Here is a 19532-nt window from a genome sequence, read left to right as displayed (position 1 = left end):
TGACTGTTGATCATTCATTCCTTTTGGTTTTGGGCCCTTACTATTCTACAAGACCAACCTTTCTATCAAACAATTTCCATAGCATAATTAAAGGGAAAGGATTATTACAATATTACATGCAAGTCAGAGGTCAAATTGTCCACTGAACCACTGTTTCCAAGTCTATCAAATTCAACCATCAGACATCTAACTGCTAATTATGTTGGATTTACGTTTTCACAAATCAGGTGTAATCAGTTTACACTAAGATAAAGCCATGTGCCTACAGTTGAGATTTACAGCAACCATTGATCCAGGGGAGGGCTGTGATTTCTTGTTTCAAGTTTCAACTCTGAAAAGGCCATATTCTTCTGTTTCTTTCCTTCATACCATCCATCAAGACAAACTGGCAGCTTCTCGTGCCGATGGGAGTTCCATGTTAAGAATACAGCAATTAATGGCACCTAGGATACAGTCATACATAACTAGAGTTTCAAACAGATATAGTGCACCCTAGTTCCTTAGCCGCGGTGTCAAGAAACTGAGCAGACATTCCATTTGCAAGGCGGCTATGAGCTTCCCAGTTCAAGCACTTCTCTATATCAACTTGCCAGTCGATGACGCCTACATTCAAGCACTGGTGAGGAGGAGCATGGATCCCGTTTTTGTTCACTTGTTTAGTGCTCGGTTTTGCCAAACCAGCATGCAGAATTGCACGGAGGACTGATATGCTGAGAGCACGAACGTGAGCACTTGGATGAGATGCACACCGGACAGTGGCTGGCAACCGACACTGCAATCATATTGCCCCAAAAGGAACACACGAGTCAAATACTTTTTTACCAAATCATGTCTTCATCATATATTCAAGATTTCCATTAATATTTTTCACCTTCAAAAGGTTTAAGATACCATCTGCAACTGCAAATCCAGATTCCCCCCACTCAATAATTAGTTGAACTGCTCTAGCTGTGACCTCGAGAAGCTGATCAATTTTCAGGTGCAACGATGTCAGCATATTACAAACGAACATGTACTCAGATATACGATGGCAGAGGAAAAGTTCTTCGAAAGTAGATATTTTTCTAAATTGTTAATTTGATTATACCTCTAGTTGAGGCAAGGTGCATGCTTCTCCATCAACGAGCATTCCATCTGTGGCCCGTAAAAGGAGGTCAGATGCACTAGCCAGAATTACAACAGATTCCGTGGTATCGTGATTTCTCATTAGTTCTACAATCAGTTTCACTATACGCTGGTTGATTCTCCACATCTTCTGACCAAGATCATCATCTTTAGCAATCCAGGGCTGCAATTCCCTCTCCGCCTGGCAAGGAAATAAAGTTGTGAATATTCAAACTACAAAAGTAACACAAAAAAAAAAAAAAAGCGTAAAGGTAAAAATAAGACCTGAAGCACAACAGCTGTTGCAGCTTTTGCAGGCGAAGCTACGACAACATTGCATAGTGCATCAACGACCTGCAGAAAGGAGATAGATGGTCAAGAAAGTATAAATAGATGTATGCTATAGAAAATAAAATGTTAATAACGGTTAGTCCTTGCCTGCCTCCATCCCTGTTGAGCGGATGTGCTTTCTGCACTCGGCTGTATTTCAGGCGATGCAATCAACTTGTGCCAGAGCAACGAAACAACAGAAAAGCATAATTCTTGTTTCTCTGCAAGTACAGACTTGAGAAGGACTTGAGAATGGAAATTAAATCCTATATGCCTGTCCACCGTGAGAAAGTTGGCCAAATCTGAAGCTTCTGTCGGGAAACTTGCAATCTCTTTACACATGGTGCCCCGGGCAGTCTCTGTTGAGTACGAAGCCTTCTCACACAATATTACAGTTCTTGGATTAGATGAGTCTTCGCAAGCAGGCCCCGGTTTTAAGCAGTTACAGCTTGCACATTTATTACTCTCTCTCCCGTGAAAACAGGTGGGAATAATTTCCTTTCGCACAGAAGAAGTATGCGTCAAGTGTGCTTCCAAAGGTTCAGCCTTGTTGACAATAGATGCAACGACTTTGCTGTGAATATCGATAAGGTTATAAAGTGACGATGCTCTAGAGTGAATTTCGTTGTCCCATTTACACCGTATCAAGATGGAAAGAGCATGCATGCAAGCCTTTGAGCGTCTAAACAGATCAGAAACGTGAGCTGCAACCATAGCCGCAGCAACTATCTGATTCGAGTTGTAACTCCACGAGGTTCCAACCGAAGATGGCTTCAAAGAGAAAAGTGCCTCTAGAATTGCTAGTAGCCTGTGAGTATGTCTGACTGCCGAATGAATCCCATTTCTAAACTCAATGGATGATTCGTTTACCATCTTAGTCATATTCCTAGGATCTAATTGGTTACACCCTCTCGAAATCAAAGGGAAAAGCTGAAGTTCACAAGAAAGAGCACAAACAGCAGCGAGAACATAAGAATCAAATGCTGCCACAGGTCCTTGTTTTTTCGGTTTCTTTCTTCCATTTTCTTTCTGCCTTCCTGGCGAATCTGCAGAGTCTCCATCCTTATTGTGATAATTTTCGCCTTTATGCCTCTTGTTTCCATTGTGCTTTGCTTCATGACTCACACAAACCGTTAACACCACAAAAAGAAGGCGCGAGGCAAGCTCTACAGAAGCACATGATTCCAGGAAAAGCGAGTGCACCATTGTTCGCAGTTCTGTCACAGCCAGATTCTTGGAAGCAGACCCAAAAACATATCTTGTCTGTGTTTCTTCTCTGGAGGACTCGGGTGGGAACGTTCTGTGAAGAATTGCTTCAACAGTGGCAACAAATATTTTCATGAGACACGTTTCAGAGGGACTCCCCCGAGGAAGATACTCAAGGACCTTAAGCAGTGGAATATATAAATTCCACGAAAGAATAGGCGGTTGCAATGGCGTTGCAACTATAATTTCAGGAAGATCAACGGCAGACGAGCTTAAAGGAATCAAACCATAAGCAGCTTCCCAGATCGTGCATATTCTCCATTCAACCTCGGGGCCATGTGCACAAAGCATTGACGCAATCCCTTGGGCAGTTGCTTCAACCGTGGCTTCAATTTCGGGTATATCTCTCTATAAGACAACATTTCCATTATTTGTAATCAGATATCACTACAAAATATTAGTATAACATAAAAGTTCGTAGATGGAAGTACCTGTTTTCTATCCCAAGAAATGTAACCACCCAGGGGTTCGTGTTGGACTCCAACTCCTTCCACTTGTCTTAACGGGGGGAAAAGTAAAGCGGGCTGTGAAAGTATTCGGAAAAGTAAGGCAGCTGCAGCATCTGCAGCAATACCCGCTCTCATGGACATTGCAATTCCAATTGCACGCAAGAAATGTAAATGCATCCAATTCCGAGGAAGCTTCACGTGATACAGAAAGGAATTGAAAACATGTTAGTGAAAGCAATAGTTAAAAATTGCATCTTTTTATGATTAATAGAAGAAGAAAATAAGTAAAATTGTGTGAGCTCAAATCATTTAGTACATTATGGTACCACTTACCCGCAATCCAGATGCATAATCTTCGGCTGCTCGAAGAAGTTCAACTAGTTGTACGGAAGCATCAAGTGCATCAGGAGCCCAAGAAGGCGGAGCTTCTAAAAGTCCAAGCAGAAGCCTCTGTGTGGCACTTGGGCTAGCAATGGCATAGTATCTAAAGCAGAAAAAAGAGAAATTTAGTTTCAGATTCTCTTTTAATAAGTCTTAGAAACTAGAAAACGTGGCTTAGATACTTACCGATGAAATAAACGTGCATATGGCTCCAGTGCTGGTAGGCCAACAACTAGATGCTCATCCATGGGTGTTGTCGGTGGTGGCAGCAGAAGTGCAGGAACAGCAATGGCAGTTAAGGTTGCAGTCTCATAGCGAGAAACTTCCTCATCACAAACGCTTAATATAACACCCGCACCATTAGCAACAGCCCACCTTGGAGTCGAAGGTATTAGTTGTGGATGCTTTCCAGACCCACGCGAGGAAGCTAAGAATAACAACTTCAGTAAATAAAGACTCCTCACAAATATTATTAAAGTTTTAAACTAGTTTATGAGAAGGGAAAAGTAGTCGGTTTCTTCACACTAGCGTATGTCTATAAGCTGGAGATTTAATTGCAGAAACTTTTAACACGTAAAAAGCATACCAGTTGAAGGTGGTTTGAGGTCTCCAGCTGCATACTTTCCCATAACACCACCACACCTGTTAACACATAAAGAATCCATTGTCAATACACATGATGCCAACTAATCATTAATTATCAAAATTATGAAGACTTGACTTGATGTCACTGAAGCCTTTCACCACAAATTCCAAGAAACATAGTAACATACAGTGCACAGTGTTGAGCATATAACCATTAATGTGAAACCCAACTATTAGCTTAGGCTTTTAGTTGAGATGAAACACATGCTTCAATTTGGTATCAGAGCCAGACCAACGGTCATGGGTTCGAATGGCTTTTAGTTGAGATGGAGCCGACTTACCAACGGAAGTAGTCACTTCTAACCCCTAGAGGTGCCGCAAGCAATATGTCAGTGATCCATGGAGACAATGGTCTGAATGGTTTCCTCTCATGTTGTATAGAAGGAACACTCGGTTCTCCATCTATTGGTTTACTCGTTGAAGCATGAGAGCTGCTGCTGCTTCTATCGGCTTCACAGTCTTGTCTTTCAACTTTATAAACCGGGCGGTTGTAATGGGTTAGAATACGTAAAATCTCTCCACATGCAAGAGCCCATTGTTCAGAATACTCATTCTGCAGATAACGAGTTTGCAATTAATCCAAAGGCCCTTCTATAGTAAAGTATAATCGAATTGTATCGTATAAAAGTCATAAAAGAAATTTAAAAAACTGACCTCATTGCTAGGGCAGACCAAAGAAATGAAAGAAGTGAAAGGTGGACTACTTTTATCGTATTCCATTGTACCATCAATGATACATGAAATAATTGGATGAATGACAGCATGCCCATGCTCTGGATGATGAAGAACAAATCTTGCTGGAATTTGAAATTGATTAGAAAAGTCATTCAAGCTGCATTATTATCCAGAACCTACTATGCAAATATAGAGAAATAGTAGATTATTATACAGGTAAAATAAAAAGTAAAGTGCTATAAATACCTAAAACATCATCAAAAAGTCGGTTTTCCTTAGATGGATAGTGGTTCCGGATCAGCTGTTAAATCAATATAGTCATCCAGTTAATAATATATCATGAAGCACAAACGAAATAGGTTTTCCAAACAGCAATTCTAGAAGCAGACAATAGATTAAGTACCTCGGCTATATCTTCAGGAAACTGCTCTGATGTAAACTGACCAAAATATTCAACATATGCAGTAGTTTGAGCCTAAGACAGAATGAAAATCAGAGTTGTTTTGACTAATATAATGAAGAAATCTTAAAGAAAAATGACATTTTTGGCATCAGAAATGCAATATCCTCCATGCATCTGTTGCCTAGTTAGCATTATGATTTTGCCACAAATTACCAAGAGGTAGGAAGGCTTTACACGTGAAGATGACCAAGAGGTAGGAAGTTTAGGAAAGTACCTTCCGTTGAAGAACATCTTGTGGGGGAGGCCAAAATAGCGAGGAGAACTGAAGACGATCTATCCACCTTTCAGACGAGGTAGCCATTTAACTGTTGACCAGCCAACAAATTTTATCATAAGAAAAGAAGGCTGAAAAGTATATCCACTGAAACTCCAGCTCAGTTTTCTATCAATAATGCATCTCAACATAGTTTCATGCTCAATGAGAGGATTTCCCAGGTCTTCAAATTGGCCACATATAATGAATGAGCTTCAAGATCACAGTGCTTGCTCACTCAAAGAATATTTCTATAAAGCCAAAATTTTATGGCAAAACTTAATTTTCTCTCTTTGTGAAGAAACTAGTGGAGTAAACATAACATTAACCTGGTTTTAAAAACCATTAAGGTAAAAAAAAAAAAAAAAAAGATTAATAATCCAAAGCCAACAATGAAAATTACTCTCCTCTTCAGCAATTCCAGATAAAACCTGATAGCCAATCATCAAAACATGCAATTTTACAAATATGTATAATTATAATTAATACAATCAATATAACTTATCCTTGTTACATCCAAGAAGTCAATCGATCAGTAGAGCATATTTCAGAAAATAATAATAATAATGATGATAATGATACTTATATTTATTTATCTATCCAAACTTTTACACCAACAAAAATAAAAAATAAAAAAATCTCTATACCATATACGAAAATTTCATCAAACCTAAAGCATAAAAGTTCAAACTTCAAATAGACTCGGCGAGGCAGAGTCGCATTAACGCTCTCAACCTCTTAATCAGAGATCACTACAAAAACTCAAAGATTGAAACTTTCATTATACCCTTAACTTGTTTAATCATTTTATCATCTTGCCAAGCCATTCATATGCATGAAAAAAATCTTAAGATATTAATATTTTATATTTCAAGCACAAATGTAAAATAAGATAAAATTTGTTTTTTTTTTTTTTTATTTAAAAAAGGGCAGTTAAGAAGAAACATACCTGATAGATTTGGAGTGTCGAGGGAAAACGTTTGGTGAAAATTAGTGTCTTTGATCTATGTTTCCGGTGAGTGTAAATGAGAGATTTTGCAAAGATATTTGGGTGGAGAGAGGGTAGAGAGAGAAAAAGGAAGTGTCCAGCAGAGAGAGAAAGATACAGAGGCGTGAGAGGAGGAGATCTTTAGCTGCGATCTCTCTCTTCCTCAACTGCCTACGTGGCAATGATATTTACAGCATGGCTCTATGTCCCCATGCACTTCATCGCCATGCTCATACATAAACTTCATCACACTCTTTTATTATTCCCTTTTTTCTTTTTCTTCTCGTTTGGCTGTCAACACTCAAAATAGTTAAGGATCCAGCTTGGGAGAATATATTTCCAAATAAATAATAACTGAATAAATATATTTTAAGAAATTTTACAATAATATTGTATGCTTTATAAAATTGTATATTGTGTTTTCATAGAGATACATATATATAAGTAGTTAATACTCAAAATCGTCCTCGACTATAGTGATTTTTCTCAATTTCGTCGTAAACGACTTTGGTGACCTAATATCGTCCCAGACTTTTGTGTTTCGCTCAATTTAGTCATCCATTTGTTATTCCATCAAATTGGTGTTAAATAAAGGGACAATTCAGTAATGTCAATATTGATCCCTCTTTACTTTCAACTTGTGAAGTGCGAAATTCCTCTTTCTTGTACGAATTACACCCAGAATTACTCCCGGATCTGCAAATCAAATTTTATATTCGCAGTTTTAGGAGTAATTCTGGGAGTAATTCGTAAAAAAAAAAAAAAAGGATTTCGCAGTTCACATGTCTATGAGTAAAGAGATGCCAATATTAAAATTACTGAATTGTCTGTTTATTTAACACCAAATGGACAGAATAACAAATGAGGGACTAAATTGAGCAAAAACACAAAAGTCTGGGACTAAATTGAGCGAAACACAAAAGTCTGGGACAATATTAGGTCACCAAAGTCGTTTAGGACGAAATTGAGAAAAACCACCATAATCGAGGACGATTTTGGGTATTATCCCCCTATAAAAGGGGAGTACAACTTTGTAAAAGCATACTGTATTGTAAAATTTCCACCAAGATGTATAAGGGCAACATTAATATTCCATCTGTATCATTTTAATTGATGATATATATCTATATATATGAATTTTAAACATTGAATAGTACGTATAGTTTAATTGGAAATTAATTAATATCTAATTTTGACTAATTAAATTAGACAAAATGTTTTAGTTGATGATAAACATGAGTACATGAGCATGTGAATTGGGTAAAGATAGCATCAATGCACTTCTAATTATAATGATTGGTTCAAAAGTTGGTATTATTATCCTTATAATAAAAGTAATTAAAAATAAATAAAGGAAAGAATAATAAGAATGATATTTCAAAAAATAATAATAATAAGTATGAAAAATAAATGTGTAAAACACGTACAGTAAATTTTGAGATTCGCATAATGTTTATATACTACTCGCAATACAATTAAATTCACATCTTATTTTTGTTGATGTCATCTAGTTATTAACAACAAGACCAAATTCATATCTCTAATTGAGTTTTGCCTTAGGGCACAAAACCTGAAACATAACACGTATAATTTGGTGCCGTATTTCTTCAATTCAGCCTGTTAAAAGATTGCTTGTATATTATTTGTGACAGGTAACTGTTTTTAATTAAACCATTAAATGTGTAGATTGAATAAATTATATACTAGTACTATTACATGTTTACTAAATTAAATATCATGAATTACTATACAATTCTTTTAGCCAATTTAAAGTAATAAGGGTATGTTTGGTTCGCACATAGGAATCGGAATCGGAATGGGTATCGAATACTTAGTAATGGTAATGGGTTTTGGTGAAAGTATTTAACATGTTTGGTAGTAGGGTGGAATGGGAATGGTTATTAATAGTAGTGCTTGAGAATGAATAAGGGAATGAAACCCTTATTTTATTTGGGTATGGGTTTTTCAATTGATGGGGTATTCGAAACCCATAGTAATGTTCTAAAAACCTATTAACCAAACAACAACAATCACTTTCATACCCATTCCTATGGGCAAAACCCACCAACCAAACACACCCTAATAATATTAAACAAATAAATGAAGTATATATAGTATGCACATAAAAGGTCCTCAGTGCGACAGTGCACATAATATGTTCATGGGCGGTGAGATACACACATACATAACATTAAATAACAGTAACTCTTCTTAAAATATTGTAATAGGAAACAATAAATATAATAAGGCTGTAATTAGATTATCGTTATTACGAAGTTGTAAACATTTATTTTAGTGATAGTTATAACAATCTCTTATATTATCTTGCATTACTGATTTAAATAAAAAAAAATTCAACGTTCAATTACCTATGTATGAACATCTCTTATATAATTTTGCGGAATTGATTTACTTTGAAGTTTAAAAATAAACATTGGGCATTATCTTATTTGCGTGAAAAAGTAGTATAATTAAAAATTTGAAAATATAAAAGACATATATTGGTGAATATTTAGATATGAGGATGGATATTGGAGGTAAATCGACGGTGGAGGATGAAAATGCGAACAAGTAGTGTGTTGGGTGGCGGAGAATGAAGATGATTATAAATATCTAGAGATTGGACTACTGCATATTTTAGTAGTTTACTTGTTTTTCTTCTCCGACCAAGCCGACTCATCAACAAGATATTTATGTATGAGTGCTCTGTGGGACATCATCACAATTTATTTTAATTATATTTCTTGCAACCGATCAATATATATACTTCAAAAAATAAATTCCACACGTAAGCACTAGCACCATTTTTTTTTTAATACAACCAAGAACCAATTCAACATAATTAAAGAAAAACTAAATTACAAAAAGCATAATAGCATCCCACCAATACAAATATACAGTTATTTGATTTACGATAATAAAACTCACAACTACTATTTAAATTGACGTTTTGAGTAAAATCGATTAGTATTGTGACCTTAGCCAATGAAGAACAACAATGAAGTAAATCAACTTAAATTGTTCAAAGTTGACCCGCTCAAACTAATAATGCCAATAGGCAGTTTTCATGAGGAGGTCAACTTGAAACCTTGCGGTTACCAAACCAAATATCTCTTTAATACAATCTTCCATAAATGTCTTATAGTTGAGTCCAAGACGTAGTAGAATCTCAAGTACAAATAACATCGATTATTGTCACGCAGTCCACCCAAGTACAACGTATTTAAAAATAAAACACTTATAGTCGTGAATGGATATAATTTATTTTATTTAATTTTTTAAGGTAACGAGTGCAATCTATATTCACTATCCAAAAATCATACGTCAAATAAATCATGCTCTTATGTAATAATCTTAAATTACATAAAGACAGATAAATCGTATTCTGCGTAACTAGTTCGATATGATTAAAAAGGTCTTAACAGAATCATTTAAGTATAAAAATTATTGTGTTTGACATTAAGATAAGGGGTCAAAGTCAAATTAGGTGGGAAAATATGAAGAAATTAGAAGTAGGGCGGGTAAAATAAGGTGAGGATGTGTGGAGAGACAATATATATAATGAGATACGTGGGTGAATGAGGTTGGAGATTTATATATAGTGTTGGCTCTTTTTTATGTTTCATAAGCCCACTTGGAATTGAATTGGCCATAGAAATGATAACACACAGTGGGATCTATGATCTATATATCATCGGCATGTGATTGTCTTCATGGTCGGCCCCGTTAACATGACATCTACATGCAACCCATGCGTGTCACCCTCTAATTTGCTCAATCTTTTTATATTTTTCAAACCACTCAAATACCCACCACCCACGAGCTTATATAAATGTGACAATGTGATTAGTGTAACGTTATATATACCTTTAACTAACCTCACATTATTATTGATATATTATTATTACTTGTCTAACTAAAAGTTTTCTCAATTAATCAATTAACAACCATATACTAAGACTAGCCTTATTTGTACTGAATAAAACCACAAAGAGTGGCAAAGCATTCATTCTCTTATGAGTTTTAAGGTAGCTGCATTTTCAAGGCTTGAACTCGATTTATAATTAAGTTGAAAGAGACCTATGTTATCTCATTCACACTCAATAGATATATTCACATTAATTTTGACATTATATACATAGCGTTTTACCAAGTCATATTTGAAATTGATTGTTTAGTTCTTTGTCACGTTGTTTTAGACTCTTAGTGGATAATGGTAGGTGTTGATTTATCTTATGATGATAATAAAACCTATACTATATATACATACATAGATACATATACATACATACATACATATATATATATATATATATATATATATATACATACGTACAAAGATTATATATGGGGTGGGGTGGAATGGGGCAGCTATGGTGTGGGGTGGAAGGGGGCAGCCGCCCCCATGTCCCCTTTGGTTCCGTCCTACTACTATGAGTTCATTAAGAAATTACGGTAAGTTCATATATGTTCATAAAGTCACGACTATCCCAAATCCCATATCCCAAATCCCATATATATCCTTGCTGCAAGGAGTAAACAAAAGGTCCATTGGACTTCAGAAAATTATTATTTGTTTTCTATTTGTTAATTTTTTAAATTTTAATTCTTTGTTTTTTATTTATAAAATTTGTTTATTAATACTCATTTGTTCAAATTTACTTTTTCTTTTAGACTAATGTTATAAAATAGTTTAATTTTGAGTGATTTTAAAACTTTATATTTAAAATATTTTTGAATATATTTTGTTTAAATTGAATAAATATAATTTTTACTTTTAAATCTAATATATATAATATTTTTACCTTCTATGTCCGAACCAAATTAGATCCATATATAACATAACTAAAAACATATCTCAATCAATAACCTATTAAGTTCACCTAAAATTTAATTTATATAGTATTAATATTTTTTGAACTAATATTTAAAATATTTTTAGATATATTTATTTGAATGACTTGTATTCATATCATTTTTACTTTGATGTCTAATATATATGAAATTTCAATATCAAATATCTGAACCAAACTTGTATTACAATATATAACATAACTAAAAATATCTAAACCAATAATATAGCGCGTTCAAGCAAAATTTAAAATTTGGTGTAGATTTAAAGTTTTAATTTTGATAATGTGAATAATAATGTCTAACTTTAATCCCATAAGCAAATAAGATCTATTTATAAAATTCTCTCTCTAGCATCTCAAGTCTAAGGTTTCTCTCCCCCTTAGGGTTTTGCCTAGGTTTTCATCGCTTTTCTGACTTTTTTCCGGCAATTCTGGTCCGGTTCTTTTGCTTCGTAGCTCTGTGGCAGTATTGGCCTCTTTAGCTGTGTGTGCATGGCGTTGAATACGAGTGCAGGTGTCGCAGGAATAACAGCTAGATGGGGGGATATGGTTTTAGAAGAGGAAGAGGCCCTTGCTTTCGAACCAGTGGAGGGGTAAGCAGCCAGCTATCAAGAAGGGGAGGAGGAGACATGGGTTGCTGTTGGTCGGTTTCTGTCAACGCGTTTGGTGAAGGTGGAGTATATGCGTCGTGAGGTCATGGCGTCTGTCTGCAACCGGTAAAGGGGTTCAGATAACTGAGGTCCAACTGAATCTCTTCATGTTTATTTTCTATCACAAAACGGACATGGAGTACGTTCTGGAGGAGGGGCCATGGTCTTTTGAGGGTAAAACGCTTGTGTGTAGACAGCTTGCCGAGGGGGTTCTACCGGCCGATGTTGTCCTTGATTCCGTTGACCTATGGGTTCAAGTGCATGATCTTCCTCTCGGTTACAGTCTGAGCCAATATTGGAACAAATTGGAAATTTTATTGGCTCGTTCATTAAGTTGGACGATAGATTCATTGGCACTCCGTGGAAAGCTTTCTACCGTATCTGAGTCTCTATATCGAGCACAACCATTGAAGAGAAGAATGAAGCTCCTTAAACGTGACAAAACAACTTGTTGGGTAAATTTCAAGTACGAGAGGCTCCATACCTTTTGTTTCTTCTGTGGTTTGTTACACTACTGAAAATTATGAAATTTTCGACCACCTGAAAATGATTTTAAATCAAGTCGAAAGCCTTGTTCCGACCACTTTTGATATCCGGAAAAATCTTTGTTGCTATTTCCGACCACTTTTTGGTATCAACTTGATTTAAAATCATTTTCAGGTGGTCGAAAATTCCATAATTTCCAGTAGTGTTAGGGCATTCTCACAAGTTCCGTTTGAAGGCGAGGGAGGCTGCCATGCATGCCGGTAGATTTATATCCGTAAAGTGATGAACTACGGGAGGGTGGAAAGCGTGGTCCTAGGGAAGTTGGCGAGCCGTGGTTAGTCCCAGCAGAGGGTAAGCCACGGTGTGATGTTACGGTGCCGACGGCCGAGCCGGTTTCGCGTGTCGCAACTCTGGACAGATTGCATTCGGCTGAAACGGGTGTCTAAAAAAAATGCTATTAAAAAAGATAAGATGTCTTGATAAGGAAAAGAATATGATAACCTATGTACGTAATTATAGTAATGAATTTCACCTCTATAACCAGTTGAATTGTCCATGCGGATTAAATATGTAAGTAGATAATGATGAGGGACGTGGTTATAGTGATATATAACCAAATAAATGATTGATGATTATGTTTTCTATTTAGAAAACAATTTTTAAAAGTTATTCAATTTTCTATAAAATTTAAAATTGTTTCACTTTTCAAAATGAAAATTTGTGATAATAAACATGTTTTTATTTTTATTTTTTATTGAGTTAATACCCAAAATCGTCTTCGACTATAGTGATTTTTCTCAATTTTGTCCTAAACAACTTTGGTGACTTAATGTAGTCCCAGAGTTTTGTGTTTTTACTCAATTTCGTTCCAGACTTTTATGTTTTTGCTCAATTTAGGCCCCCATTTGTTATTCCGTCCATTTGTTGTTAAATAAATAGACAATTCAATAATTTTAATATTGGCATCTCTTTATTCATAGACATGTGAAGTGCGAAATCTATCTTTTTTTACGAATTACTCCCAGAATCACTTCTAAAGCTGCAAATATAAAATTTGATTCGTAGGTCTGAGAGTAACTCTGGGTGTAATTCGTATAAGAAAGAGAGATTTCTCACTTCGCAGGTTGAAAGTAAAGAGATGTCAATATTGATATTATTGAATTGTCCCTTTATTTAACACCAATTTGACGGAATAACAAACGGAGGACTAAATTGGACGAAACACAAAAGCCTGATACTATATTAGGTCACCAAAGTCGTTTAGGACGAAATTGAGAAAAACCACTATAGTCGAAGACAATTTTGGGTATTAACTCTTCAATTCTTCAATTTTCTAGAAAAACTGAAGAAATTTTTTAGTTAGGAAATGAGCCCAAAATTTTTGGTTATTTTTTTTTAGAGTCATGTAGGATTAAATTAAGACTCTGGTTATTTAAAATTGTCATCTTAGTATTTACCGTCAAAGATGTATTATTCATAAATTGACAACCCAGATAAATTGGTTTGATAGTTATAATTTTAAATGTTGGCTCTGTTTGATAAATGACTGTTAGATGATTGAGTTAATTAGAGGATATAACTAGTTGATAATACCAGCTTATTGTAGAAGGTGTTTGGTAAATTAGCTGTTTGATATAATTTCTTTTCTCAAAAAGTTAATTGAAAAAGTTGTTTTGATCAGCTTTTGAAATTTTAATATTTTAGAGTTGATTTTTTAACCAAGTCAAACAATTAATAGTGATCAAATAAGTCAAAATTGACTAATAGGCTTATATTTTACCAAACAGGGCTTTTGACTATTATAAATAAGGAAAATGGTCAAATAGGCCCTCGAACTTTAGCTTAAAAGTCAATTAGGCCCCTAAACTTTTTAAAGGTTCAATTACATCCATCAACAATTCATTTAGGTGTAATGAAGCCCAAAAACAAGTTAATGACCTACTATCACAGGTCATTAGGGTTCAGGCCACCTTCCGGCGAATTTTCCGACATAAAAAAGGTGACTAGCAACCGACCCAAATTTGCCGAAAATTTCGCCGATCACTTCTTTTGTTGAAAATTTTGCCGGTCACTTTTTTTTTTTTTTTTTTTGCTGAAAAATTCGCCGGAAGGTGGCCTGGACCCTAATGACCTGTGATAGCAGGTCATTAATTTGTTTTTGGGCTTTATTGCACTTAAATGAATTGTTGATGTGTGTAATTGAACCTTTAAAAAGTTTAGGGGCCTAATTGACTTTTAAGCTAAAGTTCGAGAGTGTATTTGATCCTTTTCCCTTATAAATATTATTTATTAGCCTTATGATTTGGTTTGATATTTATTTATTCAACTGATTTACCTCATTGTGAAATCAAAATAAATTCATAACATAACCAAAAAAAAAAAAAAAACATACAATGCAGAGCTAAACTCTGAATCTTTTTAGCCATCTGTGTATATGTTGAAGCATTAAATCTTAAATTATTATACCCCATATCTGCCATACACAGTAATTACTCACAATAAACACCAGGAAAACAAATTCCAAGTGGACTATTTACCTTTTGGAATAGCGTCAATGAAATACACACCTGGAAACCAAATTCCAAGTACAATTTTTTCTATGACCCACAACCATTATTCCAAGAAGGCATGCAATGAATAACCATAGCCTTGTGACTTATTATAATGTTATATTCACATGGTTTTCGCACCATCTTCAATGGCGACCAGCTCCCTCAACCGAACTAGCAACTGTTCGAAATCGTCGTCTCTCTTGAGGAGGCTGAGCCGCACATAACGATCCTCGGCGCTGAACATGCTGCCCGCTCGCCCTATGATCTTCGCCGCTTCCAGGACTGTAGTGCAATTTGTTTCTTCCTCCCATAAACACTTCACCCAAGCATACGCTGCAAGTTCATACACTCTGTGTTTATTCCCAGTTTCATCAATGAAAATCAAGAACAAGACTCTTTACCTGGAGAGGGTCCTCGAATTTTCTCGAAAAAATTGCAGTACTTTGGAGAGATTTCTTGGAGGGTGAATCTATGAGACTGGGATATGATCTGGCTCAGCTTTTCCCATCTGCTCTTCATTTTTTCATAGGAAAAGTTGAAGATTCCCCTGCCATCACCCTGGAGGACTGTTTTCAGGAGAGTCAGAGCCCTCAACTGTGTCTCCTTTGAAATTCCCAGTTCTGCTGCCTTTATATACATAAACATGTTTTCATACACACTCTTATCTTTTACAATTGCCCACCTGCGTTGAGTGGTATGTTTAAACATTTTTGTTATAAAAATATAAACTCACACATACATTATTCTCACCCGAATCTGCTTCCAGCATGGCCGGTGAGCTTGGAGATGGTGAAAATGGAAAGATCTTCATCAGCGGCAGCAGGGATGGCTGTGAAATGAGGCCAGTAATAAGCTCTATCATAAATCGCCCTTGCAAAGGGACCTCCTACAACCGGCGCCCTCAAATGGCCATCTGGATTGTTGGGGGAAGTTACAAACTCGATCACATTTCCAGCTGCATCTGTATCATTCTTCAACAAAGACGGATCTCCTTGGAATTCATAATATTTGGTCTCAAAATATTCAGTCTGCGACTTATAAAGCTGTGGACAAACAGAAAACAAAACAAATTCAAGGAAAATATTAAATATACCTTTCCTTCCATCTCAACTAAAAGAAGTTTAAATTAATAATGAGAGTCTGATCTGTACCGGGTAAAAGGGGATTTTGGCGACGACTTTTGCCGGTGAAAGAGAGGAGGAGTTTTCCAAAGAAAGAGCATAAACAGCCGCATTACAGAGTTGAGTTGAGCCGACACCAAAGACAATATATTTGCCGTCGGTGATTGCATTTCCGGCAACGGCGTGCACTTTCCGGATGTGATTCTCCAGTTCTTGGGAGAAATATGCACTACCTGGATTTGAACTACCAGGAAATGAATAGCTCATCCGATGCCATCCTGACACAACCACCGCACTGCTAGCTGCATTTTGCACCCAGAAAGGCTCCAGAAACAAAGGATCCCCACTGCTCAATCAACATACATTTCTCTCATCATCTTCTAAATTTCATTTGGCATAATTAGCTTATCAGCTAATTTTGACTTATTTGACCACTATTAACTGTTTGAGTTGGTTAAACCATCAATATGAGTGTTTGATTAATTAGTTTTTTATTGCTCAAAAGTCAAAAATGCTAAAATTTAAAAAACTGGACAAAGTAACTTTTTCCCTGAGCTTTTTGAAAAAATATTTTACATTTAATCAGCAGCTAATTTATCAAACATTTTTCTACAATCACCTAATAATATCAACTAGTCAAATTTACTAACTCAATTAGCTAATAGCAAGAGTTAATACCCAAAATGGTCCTTCGACTATGTCATAATTACCAATTTGGTCCTCAACTACTATTCTTACCCAATTAAGTCCTCAACTATGTAACTTTTACTCAATTAAGTCCTCAACTATACAATTCTTACCCAATTTAGTCCTCAACTATACAATTCTTACCCAATTTAGTCCTCTGTATTAATTTGACTGTTTGTTGACTGTCAAAAGTCGGTATTATTTACAAGATTTCTCCTTCCTCTCCATTTAGCAGCGCCAAACCATGCAGCAATACACTCCGATCAGATTTCGATCGTCAAAAAATCGTTGGAAATCAAATTCATGGGCTATTCGATGCATAACCACTACTTCGATACTGATAGGTTTAGAACCCAGCCGGAGCTTATTGCTACATGGTTTGGCGCTGCTAAATGAGGAGGAAGGAGAAAACTTGTAAAATTACAACTTTATTTCCACTTTTGACAGTCAACAAACAGTCAAATTGACAAAGGACTAAATTGGGTAAAAAATTGTATAGTTGAGGACTTAATTGGGTAAGAATGATAGTCGAGGACCAAATTGGTAATTACGACATAGTCGAGGGACTATTTTGGGTATTAACTCTAATAGCAATTTACCAAACACCTCCCATACCAATTGCATAATTTTTGTAATATTAAATGATTCAATTGCACAAACGGTAAAAGTTTGATGCGCTATTTGACATGGGAGTGAAGGAGGGGGGCAACTGTACTCATTGGCCCCCTCTAGATCCGCCGTACATGTAACCATCAAATCATCAATAACCTTCATGTTTGAACAATTAATGCATATTTTCAAAAAGTACATCGTTATAAATTCAGGCAAAACGTATATATACATGTATGAAGTTGTTGATTCTTTTATTTTTCTTCGTTTCCTCTGTAATAAGAATAAAAATTTCCCACAAATTCTAACATATATAGAGATGAAGAGCATATATGCATACCTGTCAGCATCAGCAAAGCAGTCAGGCAATAAGAGAGAGCAATCAGGACCAGAATAGCAGTTGTGGCACTCACACACAGGTGTAATACCATCGTCACCAATCTTCCCGTCGATATACGCTCTGCCATGGCCGGAGCACTGAAGCGCCGCCACAGTCTCCGCCGCCGCCGCCGCGTCCTGGCTCCACTTCAGCTCCCGGAGCCGCCACTCTCCATCTCCCCCATACAAAATATTCGCAACCAACAAAATATTGAGCAGTACGGAAAGCAGAAGGCAAAACGCATAGCCAAATCCCTGCATCCCTTTGGCCATTTTGCCTCTGGAATTCTGATCTGAGGTTGTATAATTCCAGATGTTGGAATAGTGTAACGGACAATAGATGATATATAGATTGTGACATTTAAATGTTTTTTTTCATAAAATAAACCAATGCACTAGTGACGTCTGCAATTTTTAATTTTATTTTGAGTTAATTCTGATCGTTTACTATTTACATTTATATTTTTTTCTCAATTTTTAATTAGATCATAACTATTGATTATTGACTTTTACTAATTTTCAATTTTTCATTGATTACCTTTCAATTTGATCGTAAATGGTCACTTACTATTGATTTTGTTTTAAATTTGGTTCACCACTTAAAATTCATTTAGTAAATATTAAATTTAAATGTAATAATGTAAAATTTTGGTTCTTCACCTTCACACTAATAATGAATTCAAATGTATTTAAGTTTGTGAACTCAATTTGCTAATCTCAACAAGTCAATGTATTAAGTTATTTATTATTGCATGCCGGAAAGTAAAACATTTTTAATTAACAATAAACATTGTAATTGCTGATGATTATAAGCCGCCTTGTTGAACACTTCTAAGTTCTAATAACTTACACGTTTGTCATATGTTATATGTTTTAATTCTCCAACTGAACATAATATATATATATATATATATATATATATATATATATATATATATATATATAATCGCACTCAGGTGCGAATGCTTCGCCCAGAGCGAAATAGGAATGGATTCTGTCTGTCCACGTGTCCAGATCTAATGGATGAGAAACACTGATTTTTTAAAAAAGTGCGGTGGCATTTTCGTAAATAATTGAACATCGAAGTGCAAGTAAAATGTATTACAAGTGCATGTAAAATGTATTATAGGTGCAAGTAAAAATTTACACTGAGCATCAATACTAAGTGCACCTATAGTTATAAGTAGTTGCACACATAGTTATAAGTAGTTGCACCTAGGTGCATGAATGTTTGCGGGAAGTGAATGCTAACAAGGCAAAATTACATGCACTTATAGGTGAAAGTAGGTGCACTTGTAAGTGATTTTACTTGCACTTTGATGTTCAATTATTTACGAAAATGCCACCGCGTTTTTTTTAAGCTATTAGATCTGGACACGTGTCGTGCGCTGATTCGTTCGCATATTCCTTCCTTGGCACTTATTCGCACCTGAGTGCATCCATATATATATATATATATATATATATATATATATATATATATATATATATATATATATATATATATATATATATATATATATATATATATATATAATGTAGTATTTGACCAAGACTATGTGGTCTAATGGTACCTGAGTTGGACTTCCATTTGAAATGTAGCGAGTTCAAGCCTCAATAAAGGCGTTTATGGTACCCGGGT

At 35.4% G+C, this 19532-nt stretch overlaps 3 protein-coding genes across 4 annotated transcripts; 1 reads left to right on the top strand and 2 right to left on the bottom strand.

Annotated features, from left to right (window-relative positions):
• Positions 1-59: 59 nt before the first annotated feature.
• LOC109170312 (protein GIGANTEA-like) lies at positions 60-6703 on the bottom strand. Of its 2 annotated transcripts, XM_019319365.1 has the most exons (16): positions 6516-6703; positions 5528-5618; positions 5254-5325; positions 5097-5151; positions 4830-4972; positions 4457-4728; positions 4117-4172; positions 3717-3957; positions 3483-3633; positions 3132-3341; positions 2516-3048; positions 1543-2461; positions 1390-1458; positions 1088-1306; positions 872-964; positions 60-772 (listed from the first exon to the last, which is right to left on the bottom strand). In XM_019319365.1, exons 2-16 carry the CDS (start codon positions 5612-5614, stop codon positions 473-475), a joined length of 3420 nt encoding a protein of 1139 aa, XP_019174910.1. In that variant the 5' UTR covers positions 5615-5618; positions 6516-6703; the 3' UTR covers positions 60-472. The 2 variants fall into 2 exon arrangements, with proteins under 2 accessions (XP_019174910.1, XP_019174909.1); XM_019319364.1 differs by having other exon boundaries at positions 1543-3048.
• A 5196-nt stretch (positions 6704-11899) lies between these two features.
• Positions 11900-12575, top strand: LOC109169822. The gene is made up of 2 exons (XM_019318713.1): positions 11900-12000; positions 12080-12575. Exons 1-2 carry the CDS (start codon positions 11900-11902, stop codon positions 12573-12575), a joined length of 597 nt encoding a protein of 198 aa, XP_019174258.1.
• A 2457-nt stretch (positions 12576-15032) lies between these two features.
• On the bottom strand, positions 15033-18203 carry LOC109170313 (tryptophan aminotransferase-related protein 4-like). The gene is made up of 5 exons (XM_019319366.1): positions 17853-18203; positions 16247-16562; positions 15846-16138; positions 15497-15777; positions 15033-15428 (listed from the first exon to the last, which is right to left on the bottom strand). Exons 1-5 carry the CDS (start codon positions 18161-18163, stop codon positions 15217-15219), a joined length of 1413 nt encoding a protein of 470 aa, XP_019174911.1. The 5' UTR covers positions 18164-18203; the 3' UTR covers positions 15033-15216.
• Between the last annotated feature and the right edge of the window lie 1329 nt (positions 18204-19532).

The sequence above is a fragment of the Ipomoea nil genome, unplaced genomic scaffold (assembly GCF_001879475.1).
Source record: "Ipomoea nil cultivar Tokyo-kokei standard unplaced genomic scaffold, Asagao_1.1 scaffold3321, whole genome shotgun sequence".
Taxonomy (NCBI): domain Eukaryota; kingdom Viridiplantae; phylum Streptophyta; class Magnoliopsida; order Solanales; family Convolvulaceae; genus Ipomoea; species Ipomoea nil.
Note: the sequence above shows the minus strand (reverse complement) of the source record. Positions and strands in the feature narration are given on the sequence as shown.

Excerpts from the sequence above, each read along its gene's own strand:
- LOC109169822 (XM_019318713.1), top strand. The coding sequence starts at position 11,900 with ATGGCGTTGAATACGAGTGCAGGTGTCGCAGGAATAACAGCTAGATGG. Across the intron at positions 12,001-12,079 it reads GCTTTCGAACCAGTGGAGGG|GTGGAGTATATGCGTCGTGA; the intron begins GTAAGCAGCCAG and ends CGTTTGGTGAAG.
- LOC109170313 (XM_019319366.1), bottom strand. The coding sequence starts at position 18,163 with ATGGCCAAAGGGATGCAGGGATTTGGCTATGCGTTTTGCCTTCTGCTT. Across the intron at positions 15,778-15,845 it reads CATGCTGGAAGCAGATTCGG|GTGGGCAATTGTAAAAGATA; the intron begins GTGAGAATAATG and ends CACTCAACGCAG. Across the intron at positions 15,429-15,496 it reads AATTCGAGGACCCTCTCCAG|CGTATGCTTGGGTGAAGTGT; the intron begins GTAAAGAGTCTT and ends ATGAACTTGCAG.
- LOC109170312 (XM_019319364.1), bottom strand. The coding sequence starts at position 5,614 with ATGGCTACCTCGTCTGAAAGGTGGATAGATCGTCTTCAGTTCTCCTCG. Across the intron at positions 4,973-5,096 it reads ACTTTTTGATGATGTTTTAG|CAAGATTTGTTCTTCATCAT; the intron begins GTATTTATAGCA and ends TTCAAATTCCAG. Across the intron at positions 1,307-1,389 it reads CAACAGCTGTTGTGCTTCAG|GCGGAGAGGGAATTGCAGCC; the intron begins GTCTTATTTTTA and ends TTTCCTTGCCAG.